Raw genomic sequence first — 19416 nt, forward strand, 5'->3', positions numbered from 1 at the left:
TCTCTCCCCTCTCCCCAACCACAAACACCAGGCATTCTAATTACCCCTTCCCTCAATATGATCTCCCTTCTATCACACCCTTTCCTTCCCTTATCCTCATCTTCTCTCTTTTCTTTCAGGGCAAGGTAGATTTCTATACATCATTATCTGTATTTCTTATTTCCCAGTTGTATACAAAAATAATTCTCAGCATTTGTTCCTAAAACTTGGAATTCCAACTTCTCTTCCTTCTTCCCTCACCATCCATTTCCATTGAGAAAGCAAGTAATTCAATATAGGCTACATATGTTTAGTTTTGCAAAAGACTTCTATAATAGTCATGTTGTGTAAAACTAACCATATTTCCCTCCATCCTATCCTGCCCCTCATTCACTCTATTCTCTCTTTGACCTTGTCCCTCCCCAGAAGTGTTTACTTTTATTTACTCCCTCCTCCCATTTACCCTCCCTTCTATCATCCCCCCCCCCACTTATTCCAATAGTGTAAGGTAGACTTTTCTACCAAATTGAGTGAGCATATTATTACCTCCTTAAGCCAAATGTGATGAGAGTAAGCTTCACTTTTTCCCTCTCACCTTCTCCCTTTTCTCCTCCATTGAAAAAGCTTTTTTTTGTCTCTTTTATGAGAGATAATTTGCACCATTCCATTTCTCCTTTTCTCCTCCCAATATATTCCTCTCTCACCCCTTTATTTTATTTTTCTGGATATCATCCCTTCTTATTCAGATCATCTGTGCTCTCTCTGTATATATATGTATATATATATAAATATGTGCGTGTATTTGTGTGTGTGTGTGTGTGTGTGTGTGTGTGTAATCCCTCCAACTTCCCAAATTCTGAGAAATGTTTCAAGAGTTACAAATATTATCTTTCCATGTAGGAATGTAAACAGTTCAACTTTAGAAAGTCCCTTATGATAACTTTTTCCTGTTTAACTTTTCATGGTTTTCTCGATTCTTATGTTGGAAAGTCAAATTTTCTATTTAGTCCTGCTCTTTTTATCAAGAATGCTTGAAAGTCCTCCATTTCATTGAATGTAAACCCTAACCCTAACCCTAAATGCATTTTTCCCCTGCAGTTTTATGCTCACTTTTTTCTAGGTAGGTGATCCTTGGTTTTAATCCTAGTTCCTTTGACTTCTGGAATATCATATTCCAAATCATTTGATCCCTTAATGTAAAAATGTCAAGATATTGTGTTATCCTGATTGTATTTCTACGATACTCAAATTGTTTCTTTCTGTCTGCTTGCAATGTTCTCTCCTTGATCTGGGAACTCTGAAATTTGGATACAATATTCTTAGGAGTTTCTCTTTTTGGATCTTTTACAGGAGGTGGTCTGTGGATTCTTTCAATGCTTATTTTGCCCTCTGGTTCTAGAATATCAGGGCAGTTTTCCTTGATAATTTCATGAAAGGTGATGTCTAGGCTTTTTTTTTGATGATGGTGTTCAAATTGTCCTGTAATTTTTATGTTGTCTCTCCTGGATCTATTCTCCAAGTTAGTTGTTTTTCCAAAGACATATTTCATATTATCTAATATTTTTTAATTTTTTTTGGCTTTGTTTTATAATTTCTTGGTTTCTCATAAAGTCCTTAGATTCCATCTGCTCCATTCTAATTTTTAAAGAACTATTTTCTTCAGTGAGCTTTTGAATCTCCTTTTCCGTTTGGCTAATTCTGCTTTTTAAAGCATTCTTCTCCTTATTGGCTTTTTTAACCTTTTTTCAATTGAGTTAGCCTATTTTAAAGGTGTTATTTTCTTCAGCATTTTTTAGGTCTCCTTTAGCAACTTGTTGATGCACTTTTCATGATTTTCTTATATATCTCTCATTTCTCTTCTCAATTTTTCCTCCACATTCTTACTTCACTTTTAAAATCCTTTTTGAGCTCTTCTATGGCCTGAGACCACTGCATGTTTCTTTTGGATATTGTCTTCTCTGATGGTAAGCATTGTTCCTCCTCATTCAAAAGGATGAAAGAAAATACCTGCTCACCAAGAAAGTAGCCTTCTATAGTCTTATTTTCTTCCCTTTTTGGGGCATTTTTCCAGCCAATTACTTGAATTTTGAGTCTTTAGTCAAGGGGCAGGTATACTCTGGGGACCTATATGTTCTCAGTTCCTCCAAGGTGGCACAATAAAGGAAGAGGAGTTTCCTCCTCCCCTGGCCTGAGTTCTGATCTGGCAGCAACCAGAAGCATGCTATTGTGCCCATGATCTGACAGCAGGGTTCCCTCTCCAGAGTCACCCCAAGCTCCACTGCCAGCACTCTTCTGCAACCCAGGATAGCCACTAAGGACTGAGATTCAGATCAGCCCCTCAATTCCCCCATGGTCTTTAAGTGGAGAGCTCCAAAAATTGCCACTGTCTTTGCAGTGGCTTCTGCTGGTGGCTCCAGACTGCATTCACTCCTCACTCAGGTGAAAGAGATTTCTCATTGACCTTTGAACATACCTTTGGTGTTTGTGGGTTAAGCAGTCTGGTAACTGCTGCTGCTGCTGGTGCCTTGAAGCCTGCTTCAGTCCTGTCCCTGCTGTGCAGCTTGGCCCACGCTGGGTTGTGCTCCACTCCTCTCCCAGTGTGATAGATATTTCCTGTCAGCCTTCCAGGCTCTGTTGGGCTGGAAATCTCTTTATCTCTTTCAATTTGTGCCTTCTGCTGCTCTAGAATTGGTTTAGTGTCCTTTTTTATAGGTATTTGTCTATGGTGCCTTTTAGCAGGATATAGTTTCCTTCCTTATCTCTTTTGATTAGATCTATTTCTGCTTTTGATTTGTCTGGGATTAGGATTGCTATCCCTGCTTTTCTTACATCAGCTGAAGTACAACATATTCTGCTCAAACCTTTGACCTTTACCCTGTGTGTATCTCCCTGTTTCAAATGTGTTTCTTGTAAACAACATACTGTTAGATTATGACATCTAATCCATTCTGGTATCTGTCTCTGTTTTATGGGAGAGTTCATAACATTCACATTCACACTTATGATTATAATCTGTGTATTTCCCTCCATCTTATTTCCCACTGTTTATGCTCTTAGTTCTCCCATCTCTCTTTCCCTCCTCAATAGTTTTCACTTTTCACCACCACCTGTGCAGTCTTCCCTTCCTCCTTTTAGCCCCCCTCCCTTTTACTCCCCTTCACATTTACTGCTTCTTCCCTCCTGTTTAGCTTCCCCTCCCCTTTCTTCCCCCTTCCCCTCCACAGCCTATAGAGCTAGTTACTTTATTGTTCCCTCCTTGAACCAAATCAGATGAGAGTACCTCTCAAACAATGCTCATCTCCCTCCCCTCTTTCCATCTACTACAATTTTGTACTTCTTCCTGTGATGTAATTTACCATTTTCTTCTTTCTCCTTTTCATACCTCCTGTTACAACTCCTTCACATGCTTAAATCTTATTTTTATCATCACATCATTTACTTTATACCCATTCCCTCTATGTATATTCCTTTTATATTTCATAACAGATGTGCATTTCTCAAGATTAAGAGGTATCATCTTCCCTTATAGGGAGGTAAACTATTTGACCAAATTGAGTAAAGAGCTTTTTGAAGTTTTGTTCCCCTTTTTTACCTTTATATGGCTCCCTTGTGACCTGTGTTTGAAGATCGAATTTTCTATTAAGTGCTGGTGTTTTTGTCAGGAAGGTCTAGAAATCCCTTATTCATTGTATGACCATCTCCTTGCCTGAAATGTTATGCTGAACTTTGCTGGGTAGTTGATCACTGGTTGTAGTCCCAGCTCCTTTGCCTTACAGAATATTGGATTCCAATTCCTGCAGTCTTTTAATGTAAAAGCAGCCAGGTGCTGTGTGATCCTGACTGTAGCTCCTCAATATTTGAATGCTTTCTTTCAGACTGCCTGCAGTATTTTCTCCTTCACTTGATAGTTCTGGAATTTGGCAATGATATTTCTTGGGGTTCTAAATTTGGGATTCCTTTTGGGAGGTGAGCAGTGGATTCTTTCAATGACTATTTTGCCCTCTGGATCTAGCACATCTGGGCAGTTTTCCTTGATGATTGCTGGAAGTTATTGTCCAGACTCTTTTTTTTTTCATTGTGGCCTTCTGGCAGGCTAATAATTCTTAAATTTTCTCTCCTGGATCTATTTTCCAGGACACTTGTTTTTCCAGTTAGATATTTTATGTTTTCTTCTATGTTTTCATTCTTTAGATTTTGTTTAACTGATTCTTGCTGTCTCATAGAGTCATTAGTTTCTACTTCCTCAATTCTAATTTTTATCATTGTTTTCTTCAGTTAACTTTTGCATCTCCTTTTCCATCTCTCCAATTGTTCCTTTTAAGGAGTTATTTTCTTCAGTTAATTTTTGTACTTTCTTTTGCATTTGTCCAATTTCCTGTTTGAAAGAGGTGTTCTCATCAGTGAATTCTTTTTTCATATTTTTAAAATCATTGGCCAGTTTTTCTTCTATTTCCTTCTTCAGCTGTTCCAGGAGAGCTATTTGTGCATGCAAGCATTTCATAGTCCCTTCTGAAGTTTCATATCGAAGTACAGTCTTACTGATGACTTCTTTGGTATTTGTGTTTTGGTCTTTGTCCCCATAGAAAGAGTCTATGGTTTTTTTGCTCTTGTTTTGCTTTTTTCTCACTCATGATGGTGATTGTTTGCTGTGACTTCTGGTTCTTTTAGTTAGAAGCTGCAGAACTTGGTGTTGATCTGACTGGTGTGAAAAAGCTAAGAGCAGGTGTCCTTTTATCTTTTCGTTTTGTGTTTCCATGATCAACCCTGAGGTTAGCTTGTTAAGTGCGGGGGAGGGATGGTCTGGTCATAGGAGATCTCTTCAGCTGATCTGAGGCAAAGGCAAGCTTAGGGGATGCTGATCTCAGTTGCCCTATTGTCTTCCCAGTTCCCCTGGAGTGCTGAGGCACCCCTGGATTCTAGTGTGAGTTACCACCCCTCCTGGGGCTCCTCTCCTTGCACTGAGGCTCACCTGGGTGCTAGTGTGAATTTCCACCCCTCTGGGAGCTCCTCTCCTAGTGCCTGGGTAGTAGTGTGAATTTCTACCATCCTGGGTCCCCTCTCCTTCCTGTTCACCTCTGCCCCAGTAGAAGGAATCCCCCTTAGCTACTTTTCTAGCCTCAGGTGTCATGAGACTATTTGCCCCCACTGCTGTTTCCACTGATCCAGGATTTTTCTGGGGAAATATTTTATGGTTCTTTTGAGGTCATCAAGGAGGAAGGAGAGAGCATTTGCTGATCACTCCACCATCCTGGCTCTTGGAAATTCAAGTAGGTGACTTACAGAAGTTTATCTGTGGACAGAAAGTCTCCGGAGCTGCTGTGGCTGAAATCTGGGGCTCAGTGGATGTCACTAGCTCAGCTCTGTTGGTCTCTCACCCTGCGCTGTTGCTCTGCCGGTTCCACCTGCAGCTGCCTCAAGTCTCCCTTGGGCCCTCCCGCTCCATTGTGATGGACACCCTGTGCTGTGTGCTGTGGGCTCACCCCTGTGGAACAGATCCTTCCCATCGACCTTCCAGTCTGTCCTGGGCTGTAAATCTGCCACAGTCTGTCTCCTATTGGATTCTGCACCTCCAAAATTTGGTCAGATTCTCTTTTTAGGGGTATCTGAAGGAGTTTGCCTAAGAGCTTAGATGAGTCCTTGCTCTCACTCCACCATCTTGGCTCAGCCCCCTACTTATTTCTTTATTGAACTATATATATTTCCATTTCTTGTTTTTTTCCCCCCTTTTTTGGGTATTTTCCCAACCAGTTACTTGACTTTTGGGTCCTTAGTCAGGAGTAGGGTATACTCTGGGAATCTCTAAGATCTCAGTTCCTCCAATGTGGCACAATCAAGTATGTACACTAGTCTGGAAGCCGGAAGAGATTATTGTGCCCAGAATCTTAGCAGTTACCTCTCCACAGCCACCTGGCCTCCAGTTCTGCCAAGCTGGCACTGGGGGGCTGGGATTCAGTCAAGCTGTGGGGGCAGGGCTGCCATTCAGTGTGAGATAAAGACCAGCTGCCTCAAGGCCTCCATACAGGGCTGAGGTAAGACTCAGCTCTTCAGTGCCCCCAGGGGTTTTTAAGCTCCAGAATGGGCTGTACGGGCTGCTGTCCAGCCTCTGTGGCCACTGCCTGCTGCCGGAGCTATGGGAAGGCCCTTTTCCCTTCCTGGCCAACTGAAAAACCTCTGTCACTGACCTTTGGCACCTGTGGGTTGAGGGATCTGAGGATGAGCTACTGTGACTGGAGATTCCGCCCCCAAGGTATCCTCCTTCCAGAGTCCTGTCGCACCATGCCGCCAAGGCTGGGTTGGGCTCTGCACTCTGCTCCGCGTCTAATGGAAGCAATGTTTTCTGTGGGCCTTTCAGGTCACTCTGGTCTGGAAATTTCCTCCACTCTGTTGTTCTTCACTTCTGCTGTTCCAAAAATTTGTTGATAGTCTCTCTCTACAGGTGTTTTATGGGCTGTGTGGAGGCAGCCTCCGTATGCATGTCTTTCTACTCCTCCATCTTGGCTCTGCCCTATATTTCCATTTCTATATTAAACTTTTCTTTGTCAGTGAGTTTTATCTGAAGCCCATTCTCCACTCCTTCGTCATGTATATATTCTTTCCACACACTCTACTTATAAGAAATTGCAAAGTCTACTCCCTTCTTCCTTTCTACACTAATGCATACACACACACACTCAGACTCTGTAATTTCTTTCTCTGGATGTGGATAGCATTTTCCATCATCTATCAAAGTCATTCATCAAACAGTGTGGCTGTAATTGTGTACAATATTCTCTTAGTACTGCTCACTTCATTCAGCATCAGTTCATGTGTGTCTTTCCCGGTGTCTCTGAAGTCTGCTTGCTCATGATTTCTTAAAGCACAATTATATTCCATTACATTCATATACTGCAACCTGTTCAGTCATTCCCCAGTTGATGGACATTCCCTCAATTTCCAGTTCTTGCCCACCACAGAAAGACTGATTATAAATATTTTTGTACATGTGGGTTCTTTCCGCTTTTGTTTGATCTCTTTCAGAATCAGCCCTACAAGTGTTATTGCAGGGTCAAAGGGTATGCACATTTTCATATCCCTTCAGGCATAGCTCCACTTTGCTCTCCAAAATGGCTGAATCAGTTCACAACTCCTCTAACAATGCATCAGTGTTTCAATTTCCCCATATCTTCTCTAGCATTTATAATATTACTTTGTTCTCATGTTAGCCAATCTGACAGTTGTGATGTCATTCCTAAGTGTTGTTTTGATTTGTATTTCTCTAGTCAATAATGATTTAGAGCATTTTGTTCATATGAGTATAGATATCTTTAATTTCTTCCTTTGAAATCTGTCTGTTCATACCCATTGACCATTTCTCAGTTGGGGAATGACTTCTCTTATTGTATAATTGACTCAGTTCTGTATATATTTTAGAAATGAGTCCTTTATCAGAGACATTGTTTGTAAAAATCCTTTCCCAATTTCCAATTTCCCTCCTAATCTTGGTTGCATTGATTTCGTTTGTTCAAAAACTTTTCAATTTAATGTAATCAAAATGATCCATTTTGCATTTCATAATCGCTCTCTCTTGTTTGGGAATTTTTTTGTAGTGCATTCAGATTTGTTAATTTACAGTCCAGCTCTCCTCTTCTGAATATGAAAAAAAGGAACCACATTCTGTAGGAACATATGGATTCCATCCTTCAATTTTTCGTTAAACTTTTTAATGACTAAAATCTATACAGAGTATTAAAATCAAACTTTAGGAATTATTAAAGACCAAAAATCACTTCAGTTATGTAAAACAAACAAATTTTGAAATGTGAGAAATCTTCTTTGGTATTGTAATGACTCACATAATGCAATAGCACCTTTGTCTTTCCAGACACAACTCTGTGATGGAGAAATGATCTCAGAGAGAGGGGATCAATGACTTCTCTGAAATGATCAAATTCAATTCAGTCATTTTTTAATATTTTCCCACTCTCTGTGACCCTATTTAGGGTTTTCTTGGCAAAGACCCCAGAGTGGTTTTCCATTTCCTTCTCTAGTTCATTTTACAGATGAGGAAACTGAGGCAAACAAGGCTGAGCGACTTTCCCAGTATCACATAATTAATACATGTGTGATTCAGAGTTAAACTCAGGAAGATAAGTCTTCCTGATTCCAGGCCTGGCACCTTATCCTTTCTGTCACCTAGCTGCCCCTATGACTACAACAAAATAAAGTATAGATTTAAATTGTAAAACAACCTCACAACAATTGAAAATGAATATCCAGCATTACAAAGAACAAGAATATCCTCAGAGAAAAATATGTAAACCCTCCCTTCTCATCTCACTTCTTTTTGGAGATTAAGAGTCCACAGACATGATATATTATTTTCAGATGTTTATATAGCATTGGCTTTTGCTGAATTTTTTCTCATCTTCCCTTTTTCTCTTTAAAAACATTATTTGTTATATGATATTGCTTTCTGGGAGGGAAGGAAAGGAATGCAGGAAGACATTCTGGTAGTATACAAAAATATCAAAAATTTATTTCGATTAGAAATCCATCCTCCAAGCCCTTTTGCATGACTCTCTTCATTGATGAGGATTGTTTAATATTCCATGTTTTGTGAGGGGCAGAGTTGGCAAGAACTTAGGGGAGAAAGTAGATCCTCTCTTCTGGCTTCCAGCTTCAATAGAGGAGACAAAGGGTGCTAGACTTGATTCAGGTCTTTGAAGAAAGAGAAAGACTCTGGGATGAAGTCAGCATGTAGAGGAGCCAGCACTCTTGATGATGTTCATAACCCCACATTGCTACACTGGAGACTTTGGAGAATTTTTCCTTAAACATATCTGAGACTCTTGATTGATCTGTGTTGTCTTGCTCCCACTGGGAGCACATTACTTGTTCTAATTCTGATCTTTGTTTTGTAATTGACACACACACTTTCTGCTGGTTTCCAGTAGATGGAATGGCAGAAAGCAATGTCACCAGAGAAGAGAAAATGGGGAAATATGATAACTACTGGGTGGGTCCTTTGACAAGAAATCTTCCCTTTTTTATCATGTAATTTGACATTAAATTAAAAATATGACTTGAGATCATTGACAAGATGGAAGAAATCAGTTCCTTTGGGGGCCATCCCTGAGCTGAGCTGGGGTTTAGCTCTTGATTATTTTTTTTAAACAACAGTTGAATAGATGATCTCTAAGATCCTATCTATCTCTATCTTGTAGGATCTAAGGGCATGTGTGCTTGATGGAAGTGAAGTAAATCTTTACAATTTCAAGCCAGTGGGACCAATTTCAGAGACACATCAGTGTTGCTCCCTCCCTGGGTAGTCTGGTAACGAGTACACTCTCCCTAGCTTGCACTGTCCCTAAAGTTTGTCAATGGCATCTCATTTTCTGTATTTTTTTTCAATTTTACTTTCAGTTCTGAATTATCTCTTCTTTCTGATCCCCAACTCCGTGAGAAGACAAGAAAAACAAGAAACTATTACGAATATGCATATTCATACAAGATAAATTCTTGCATTAGCCATGTCAAAAGAAGAAAGGATGAAAGAGAGGAAAATATGTTTCATTTTGTGATCTGAGACCATCAGCTCTCTATCTGGAAGTGGATAGCATGTTTCATTTTGAGTCATTTAAAACTGTGATTGGCTATTGTATTAATCAAAGTTTACATTCTTTCAAAACTGATTATCTTAAAAATACTGCTATTATATTAATTTTTGTGTTGATTCTGATCATTTTATATTGCCAACCTTCCCAGGTTTTTCTGAAACCATCCCCTTTATCTTATCCTAGAGCACAATAGTATCCTAGCACATTTTTATACGGTAACATGTTTAGACATTGTCCAATTGATTAGCAGGTCATCAATTTCAAATTTTTTGCCACCACAAATATACATAAACACACATGTGCATGTATATATATTATACACAGACATGTATATTTACATGTTCAGACACACATACATCTATTTATATATTTATATACACATGTATACATACATACAGAAGCACACACTCTACAGCTTTGTCTTTGTTGTTGTTGTTGCTGTTCTCTTTGAGATCCAGACTTAGTAATGGTATGATGGGTGAAAGAGTATGCAAATTTTTAATAGCCCTGTAAGTGTAGTTCCAAATTGTTCTCTAGAATGGTTAGCCTAGTTCACAACTATACCAAAAGTGCATTAGTGTACTTACATTTTGACTTTCCCTCTAACATTTATCAATTTCCTTTTCTGTCATGTTAGCCCATCTGATAGGTGTAAGGTGATATTTCAGAATTGCTTAAATTCCTCTAATTATTAGTGATTTAGACCATTTTAAATATGGATATTGACATTGGATTTCTTCCTCTGAAAACTATCCATTCTTATTCTTTGACCACTTATCAATTGGGTAACTGAGTCTTTTTCTTGTAATTTTGCTCAATTCTCCATAAAGGTCTCCATGAGACCTTTATGAGAGAAATTTTCTGCAAAGATTTTCCCTGTTTTCTGCTTGTCTTGTAATTTTAGCTAATTTAGTTTTGCCTGTACAAAATCTTTTTACTTTATTGTAAACAAAATGATCCATTTTTACCTTCTATGAACCTCTTTATCTCAACTGGTCTTTAACTCTTCACCTATCCATAGATTTAACACATCATTTCTTTCATGCTCCACTGATTTGCTTATGATGTCACTCTTTGTATCTAAATTGTATACCTATTTTGAGTTTATCTTGCAATGTGATTTGAGAAGTGGTAGAAGGGATGCTACTAGCAGCTGCTGGGCAGATGTTAGACCAATAACACCAGCAAACAGGAGGACTCCTAACACAGGTTTTGATCTGCTTTTCCAAAGGAAAGACAGTGTCAAAGGGAGTAGTAATCTTACTTTAATTAAACAATGAGAAAGATATATAAGTAGACAGAAATGAAGATCCAAGAAAGAATCCAATAGACAGGGCTCCAAATGTCTAAACAAAGTAATAGATACATATATAATAACCAGACCTGGAAGCAACAATATCTGGATTCATAAAGCCAGGGATACCCTTAACAATGTCTATTCAAAGTCTAGTCTGGCAAAATCAGAAAGAAATGTTCTTTCCATGAGTGAGCCCCAAAGTAAGATACCAGTTTCCTGATATATATACTTTTCAACTAATAGGCTCAGAGCCAGAAGGCATCACAACCTAGTGCCTAACTGGCTCATTGCCAAATGGTGTGAGAGCCTATGAGACTCAGCATGAAATGTGTCACAGATGTGAATTGGGCTGGAGTTCAAAGCTGCAAGATATCCACAATTAAAATAAATTTGTACTCTCACACCTAGGAACAGAGCTCCTATTCCAAGGAAAAAAGGGAACTCATGTGGTTACATAGGCCTAGAAATGACCAAGGAAGATTTTATATTCCCTAAACCTTTCAGAAGTTTCTCCACACCCGATTGCCACAAGTCTACTTTCCAGTTTTCTCAAAAGTTTTCTTGAATAATGAATTCTTGTTTCTTCAACTGGATCTTTGGGTTTATCAATCCCAGGCAATCACACTCATTTTCTTTTGTATATTATGTAGCTAATATGGTCCACTTATGAAAATCTCTGTTTCTTATCTAGTGCCAAATTGTTTTTCATGATTACAGTTCTGTAGTATAGTTTGAGATCTGGACCTGCTAACCTTTCCCCCAACTCCACCCCCTCCACTGTTATTCTCTAAATCAACCTGAAAATGAACTCTTATATTTAAAGGATTTGGTGGAATCTTTTCTAAAACCAGTCTGTTCATCATTTCTTATATCACATTAATGCTCCATTACAATGATGTACCATAACTTGTTTAGTCATTCTCCAGTTGCTGGGCATCCCCTCAATTTCCATTTCTTTACCACCACCAGCTGTTATAAATATTTTTGTACAAATATGTTCTTTCCCCCTTCTAAAATTCTTTTTGGGATACAAACTTGTATTGGTATTCCTGGAACAAATGGTATACACAGTTTTATAGTCCTTTGGTACAGTTCCAGATGGCTCTCTGGAACAGTTGAATCAGTTCACAACTAAACCGAGTGCAATTATTGTCCCAATTTTCCCACATCCCTTTGAAAATTTATCATTTTCCTTTTCTGTCATATTAGCCAAACTGATGGGTGTGAGGTTTTAATTCAGAGTTGTTTTAACTTGTATTTTTGTAATCAATTATGCTTTTGAGCATTTTTTTCATATAACTATAAATAACTGTTCTTCATTTGAAAACTGTAAGTTCATTTCCTTTGATCATTTATCAATTGGGGAATGAACAGAAGATGTAGAAATTAAAAATTTCACTGATTATAATGCAAAAAATACTAATTGTGGCAACACAAAAAAACATTGTGACCTAAAAAAATGTACTAAATCCTAAAACATGCTTCAGATAAGTACCTATACAATATGTCTTGGATGAGAAACCAAAATGTTATTTTCTGAAAGTAATGAGGTATTCTGGATAAGCCTGATTATCATAAAATATGACAAATAAGCTTGGATTTGTCACATTATCAGTGACACTGTCATATAGAACAATAGCACCTTGAGATGGCTTTCTTGGAGGGACAATGAATGATTGATTTCCACGAGTATAATCACCAGTAAGTACTCGCACATAATACATATGCTTCTTCCCATTGATATCTGGCTTGGAGTAGGTATCATGAGCTGAATATGAGGCATCGATAGCAAAATAAGTTCCTTTTCCCCACACGGCAGCTGTGAAAAAAGAAGAAAACATTTTAACAAAAGTAAGATTATGGAATGTGTATTTTTATACCATTTATTATGCCTGGACTCATGACCAAAGGAATAAAATCTTATTTCATTTTGTGGGGATGTTTTCTTCACAGTCATCACATTTAATCTTCCATTTTAATCCATAATCATATTTTTATGTAACATCCTTCCTTACTAAATTCCTTAAAGTGTGAGTCTTTGCCTTATTTAATCATTGCATTCCCCTGCTCTAAGAATTTACAAAAATCACTTCTCTAATAAATGTTTATTAAGTTGAATTCAGAATCTCCCTCATTAAGCTAATACCACTTTATAAGCTATCTAAGAGTCACTTTATACAAGCAAAACCTTTTATATAGACAATAACTACAACCAAGTAAGCAAAATCAATATAGTGAGTCAAGAAATCTCTAGTCCACCTCAAGCCTGGCAGTTGACAAGCATTTATTAAGCACTTATTATGTGTCAGACACGGTGTTAAGCGTGGGTATAAAGAGAGAGGCAGAACCATGGTGCCTGTCTTTAAGGAACTCACATTCTCATAAAAAAGATGGCATGCCAACAGTGATATACAAGATATATAAGAAATCAATGGAAGGGATTCTCAGAGGGGAGACCACAGTGGTAGGGAAGACTTCCTGCAGAATGTGTTATTTAGCTGGGCTCTGAAGGAGGTTTGAGAAGCCAGTTGGCAGAGGTAAGGAGTGAGAACATTTGAGGCATGGGGGATAGTTAGTGCAAAGACCCAGAAGTGGGAGATAGAATACAGTGTGTGAGGAATAGCAAGGAAGCCAGTGGAGCTGGTCTGGTAAGTGTGTAAAGTATGCAAAGACTGCAAAGATAGAGAAAAGCTAGGTTGTAAAGGCCTTTAAATGCACCAAAATATTTCATATTCAATTCTGGAGAAAACAGGGAGGCACTAATATTCACTGAACTTAGGAGTGGCATTGTTGGCTCTGAGGTTTATGGAAATCACTTTGATGGCTGAGAGGAGGATGGACTGAAGTGGATAGAAGCTTGAGGCAGGTAGATGAGAAGGCTACTGCAACTCTCCAGGAGTGTGTGATGAAGGCTTGACTTGGGGTGTTGGTTGTGTGAGTGAAGAGAGGGGAATATAGATGAGAGGTGTGAAAGCAGAAACATGACTTGGCAACAGATTAGATATGTGGGGCAGTATCATACTGTCAAAATGAAAGGACACAGCCTTCCTTTCTGTTGAAGGTTTAGAAATAGGCTATGTTGGTGAATGTAAGGTTTGTTTCAGGGTATTTGTTGCATCACAATTAAATAAAATATATTGATCAATTTTTATTAATTTAGCTTTCCAAATAGTTATTCACATAATGCAAAGAGAATTGACAATTCCTGTGAAATGGACACAAACAGAAAAATATACCTCACAGAAGTCCCTTAATTTACCACTGCAATTAAATCCCCTTTAGGTTCATATTATTGTGTATTTTAGTTACAACCTAACAATTGTTCATACTTTCTAGGTTTGATGATATTTTGGAGATGTGGGATGGTGTAGTGGATAAGAACAGGGGATATGGAGTAAAAGTACACCTGGTTTCAAATCCTGATGCAGAAATTTTCCACCTATGATCCTCAGAAAGCTCCTGAACTTCTCTGTAGTCCTATTTTTTCAAAAGTAAAATGAAGGGGCCAGACCAATTTGAAGATCCCTTCTAGCCCTGAATCTGTAAGTCTCTGATCACTCCTCTCTATCATGAAGATCACAACCCATCCATCCTCATTCTTTTCAACTCATGTTCATATCCTCCTCTTTGATGACCAGGTGACACATGCTTTTTATCCCCACCATATGTCTCTCTTTACACATGTGTCTCATCCACTCTCTTTTGAGTCTCCCATGATTTTGATTGCTTGGAGATTACTGTGTTCCATTATTTACAGCCATATATTATCAGGAAAAGGTTATTGAAGAAAAAAAAGTGTGTGTGTGTGTGTGTGTGTGTGTATGTGTGTGTGTGCATGCATGTATAGACACATGTACACTTCCTTAGGAAACCTAAAAGTGCTCTGTGATGGAATCTTGTTCATTTTTGGACTAAACTCCTTCTTACTCACCTATAGTTCCTACCTCAGATTTCTGATTTGATGGACTACCTCAATGGATGGAGACAACACAATCATCCATGTTAACCTGGCTGCACTACTTTCAAACTTCTCTGACTAACTTCTCCACCATGTCCCAGGAAGCTCATTATTGGAATAACCTCATCCTCCTGTAAGATCTCATCACTCTAGGAACTCCACCTCATTAGTACCCTCTGACTCCCTGGTTGGAAGTCGTGGGTGGGTAGGGGTGTCATAAACTTTGAATATCCACTTAAGGAGGGAGCTGAAGTAAAACATCTCATTTCTCACATAGCTCCACCATGTTCGGTCTTCTCCTGCTTTTCTATTCATGCCCTTTACAATTTCCATTTTGATTTATTTTTCTCCATTAGATTGTATGCTTCTTGAGGGCAGGGGCTGTTACTTCTGTGAGTGTATTTTTATCCCTAATGCTTAGCACAGTGCCTGATGTGTAGTATGTGCTTCATAAATGTTGATTGATTAGAAAAGAAAGCAGATTCCATGTTGACACACTTTAAAGTGTTCAGGTGGTGTGATATGAAAGTCACACTTCACCTTTGAACTTTTAGAAGCATTGCTTCAAAAATCACTGCTGCTTTACTTACCATTTTTCCCAGCATAACTGCGATTAAAACCATGGCTATTGACATGGGACACTGAGTCAATATCCGTCCCATGGAAAAGGCATCTTTCATTTTCTGTGTGTTTGTTTTGGTCATCCATGAATATTTTCTTGGTCATATAGAAATTCCAAAGTCTTATGTTCTGTATCCTCTGAATCTATAAATTACAAAAGGAAAATCACTTTGGAAATGAGCACAGTGTTAGGCATGATATACTCATGGAAGTGAATTAAAAAATGATCAATTCATAGGAATCCATTTTAGATTTTGTGTAGGGCAGTTTTTCTTTGAGTATTAAATAATGAAAATCAAGTTCAGTGCTATCTATTTTATTTTCCAGACATATTCATATATCCAGACAACTTTGTAAATCTAGAGTTTTGTATGATTAAGCTTAGAAAAGAAATATTCCATTTTTTGGCCACTTTCTTGAAATTATGGTTTGTTTTGAATTGCACATCCGATGTCTTTAATATAGGGCACTCCTGGTGAGGATCCTAATCAACACAGATGGGCATTTGCTTGGGAACACAAAGCTGTAGAGAGTTGCTTGGAGCCCTGAAAGGTCAAATGACTTGCCTGGATTTATACAGTCCATAGGTGTGAGAGGCTTAGTTTGAAACCAAGACTTCTTGACTCCATAGCAAGTTATCTGTCCATTACTCTATCTCTCATTGTCATTTTCAAGTTGAATAGTTTTTTAGCTCTTTTCTGATAAACAACATTTTGTAAAGGTTGGGAAAACGTATCCATCTTTTCCCACCCTGAAAATACACACAATCTCTCTCTCTCTCTCTCTCTCTCTCTCTCTTTCTCTCTCTCTTTCTCTCTCACATACACACACACACACACACACACACACACACACACACACACACATACACACAGTGACATGTAATTACTGTGCTCCAAAAGTTCAAAGACAAACCTTGAACACTATCCTAATGTACAAATGCTTATTTATTTTTTATTATAAATAGTATTTTTTTCCCGTTAGATGTACAATTTTCAACATTCATTTTTTTATAAGATTCTTAAGTTCCAAATTTTTCTCTTTCCCTACCTCCTCTTTTACCTCCCTCTTTCCCATGATGGCAAGCCGTTAAATATGTAATACGTGTGCATTCATGTAAAACATATTTCCACTGAGAATGCCTTTTTAAAACAGTTTGGCCTAGGCCTATGATCATGACTCATTGCATTTAAGTTTGTTAACAGATCTCAGGAGAGCTAGGGTCTATGACAATGGCTCACCCATCATAGCTACCAGTTCTAATATCTTACTATTTTTTTCTCTTTCTTTGAGTTAAAAGATAATTGAGGGACCACCATTTTGAGTTTGACAATAAGTTAGACATGAGTTAGAACAGAAACAGATTCTGTCTTTGATCAATAGAAAATAAGACATAGTAAGCATTTTTAGACAAAGAATACTTCACTGGGCAGTGCAAATTTTATAACAGCAGGTCATTTTAATTATATTTCTGCTAATTTCTGTTAATATTCAGTATTGCACTAAAATTTTAAGGAAAATTGAATTGCTTTTTAATATAAAAGGAAAATACTAACTTCTAATAAAAGTTTGGTATTTTTGTCTTTATTATTGTCTCTTTTTTCATATTTAAGGCATTGATGAGGGGGAGCAGGGCTGATTTCTATTTGTAACTATTTGGACTATAACACACATATGGTGCCAAAGATATCACATATATACAAGATCGAAAATAATTATCAAGAATTAGCAGTCTTGCTAACATTTTTGTTCATTTGCATGATAGGACATTTTGATGAGCTGACATTTGGAAATCTCTTTTGTCTTTTTCTTTATCCTAATTCTGCCCCTAATTTGTTCCATTGATACAAGGAGAGTCCAAAACAATGGAAAACATAAGAAACAGGGAGGGTAGATTTCTGGTTCCAGGAGCCAAGATGGCATAGTGATCAGTAAACATTCTCTCCCTCCCCTTGTTGACCTTGACCAACATAGAGATTATTTCCCAGGGAAAAACCCTGGAACAGTGGAATCAGCAGAAGGGGTAAATAGACTCTTAGACTAGGAGGTTAGAAAGACCACTAAGGAGGGTTCCTCTTGCTGTGGCCAAAGATGATGAGTGCAGGATCAGAGGTGTCACAGACAGTCCCACCTCAACAAACTGAGTGAAGATACTGAACCCCAGGATGTTGAAGCTAGCAACTGCCAACACCAGGATTGCAGGTGTGCCTCAGCATCCCAGTGGAATAGAGAAGACACTAGCACAGAAAGCTGAGCTTGCTCATGATGTAGCTCAGCAGTGGAGCCTCCAACATCCAGACCACCCCTCCTCCACCCTTAACAAGTTACCTTCAGGGTAACTGTAGGGAAACCCAAAAAGATTTAACCTGGCCTCTGCTTTCAAACACTAGCCAATTCCACACCAGTTAAGCCACCTCATTTCATTTCTAGTTGAAAGAACCAGAGCCCACAACAAACAAAGCCTCAAGTTTTAGCCACAAGAACTCTGGGACACACCTCCCTGTGCCACAGATGCAGAGATCTATCTTAAAAGCCAGGAAAAGAGTTACTATCATAAGTAAAAATCAAAGAAAAGAAAAGACCATAGAATCTTTCTATGGGGATAAGGACAAAAACACAAATGCCAAAGAAGTCAACATTGAGACTGTATTCCCATCTGAAACTTCAGAAGGGAGTATGAACTGGGTCAGAAGAACAAAGAGCCTTCTTGGAAGAGCTCTGGAAGAATTTTAAAACCCAAATTAGAGAAATAGAAGAAAAAATGACCAATTATTTTAAAAAATATGAAAAAAGAAATGACAGAAGAATTTAAAAGGAAAATTGGACAAATGGAAAAAGAAGTACAAAACCTAACTGGAGAAAATAACTACTTTAAAAGAAAAATTGGACAGATGGAAAAGGAGATGCAAAAGTTAACTGAAGAAAACAATTTCATAAAAAAAATAGCAACAAGCAAGTAGAAACTAATGAATCTATGAGACATTAAGAATCAGGGAAACAGAATCTGAAGAATGAAAAGATAGAAGAAAATGTAAAATGTCTAATTGGAAAACAAATGACCTGGAAAATAGATCCAGGAGAGAAAATTTACCAGAAAGCCATGATGAAAAAAAGAGCCTGGACAATATCATCCGAGAAATCATCAAGCAAACTTGCCCAGAAGTCCTAAATCCAGAGGGCAAAATAGTCATCAAAAAAATCCACCATTCACCTCCTGAAAGGGATCCCAAACTAAAAACACCAAGGAATATTGGTGCTCAATTCCAGAACTATGAAATGAAGGAGAAAATACTACTGGCAACCAGAAAGAAATAATTCACATATCAAGGAGCTACAGTCAGGATCACACAGGACCTTGCAGCTTCTACATTAAAAGACTGAAGGAATTGGAATATGATATTTTGTAAGGCAAAGGAGCTTGCACTAAAACCAAGGATTAATTACCCAGCAAAGTTGAGCATAATATTTCAGGCAAGCAGATGGACATTCAATGAAATAAGAGATTGCCAGACCTTCCTGATGAAAAGGCCAGAATTCAAGAGAAAATCTGATATTCAAACACAGGTCTCAAGAGAGGCATAAGAAGGAAAACTGTGGGAATAAAAATTGTTACACAATATAGGCAAAGTGTCTATATCCCTATAAGTGAAGATGATTATTGTTAATCTTGAGAATTGTGTGTTTATTATGAAATGTAAAAGGGAAAGACAGATAGAATGAGTGGCTATAAATTAATTGATGTGGTGGTAACGAATGTGATTTAAGGTGCAAAGCCATTGTAAAGGGGATGAGAAAAGGAAGAGGCAGAAAAAAATAAATTTCATCACATGAAAAAGCACAAAAATATATTATAGTAGAGGGAAAGAGGTGAGGGAGATGAGTATTTTTGAGTGGTGCTCTCATCTGATTGGATTCAGGAAGGGTACAACAAACTTGTTTAAGTGTAGAAATAGAAGTAACTCTAT

The 19416-nt window shown here is 38.0% G+C and overlaps 1 protein-coding gene across 1 annotated transcript in view; it reads right to left on the reverse strand.

Annotated features, from left to right (window-relative positions):
* Positions 1–8469: 8469 nt before the first annotated feature.
* The window catches only part of LOC140506522 (protein mono-ADP-ribosyltransferase PARP14-like), an 81061-nt gene continuing 70114 nt past the window's right edge, over positions 8470–19416 (reverse strand). Inside the window, exons 16-17 of the mRNA XM_072613794.1 lie at positions 15421–15595; positions 8470–12691 (exon numbers count right to left, since the gene is read on the reverse strand). Coding sequence (XP_072469895.1) covers positions 12402–12691; positions 15421–15595 — 465 coding nt within the window. The 3' untranslated portion in view covers positions 8470–12401. The remainder of the gene's footprint in view (positions 12692–15420; positions 15596–19416) is intronic.

Source organism: Notamacropus eugenii, chromosome 5, assembly GCF_028372415.1.
Source record: "Notamacropus eugenii isolate mMacEug1 chromosome 5, mMacEug1.pri_v2, whole genome shotgun sequence".
Taxonomy (NCBI): domain Eukaryota; kingdom Metazoa; phylum Chordata; class Mammalia; order Diprotodontia; family Macropodidae; genus Notamacropus; species Notamacropus eugenii.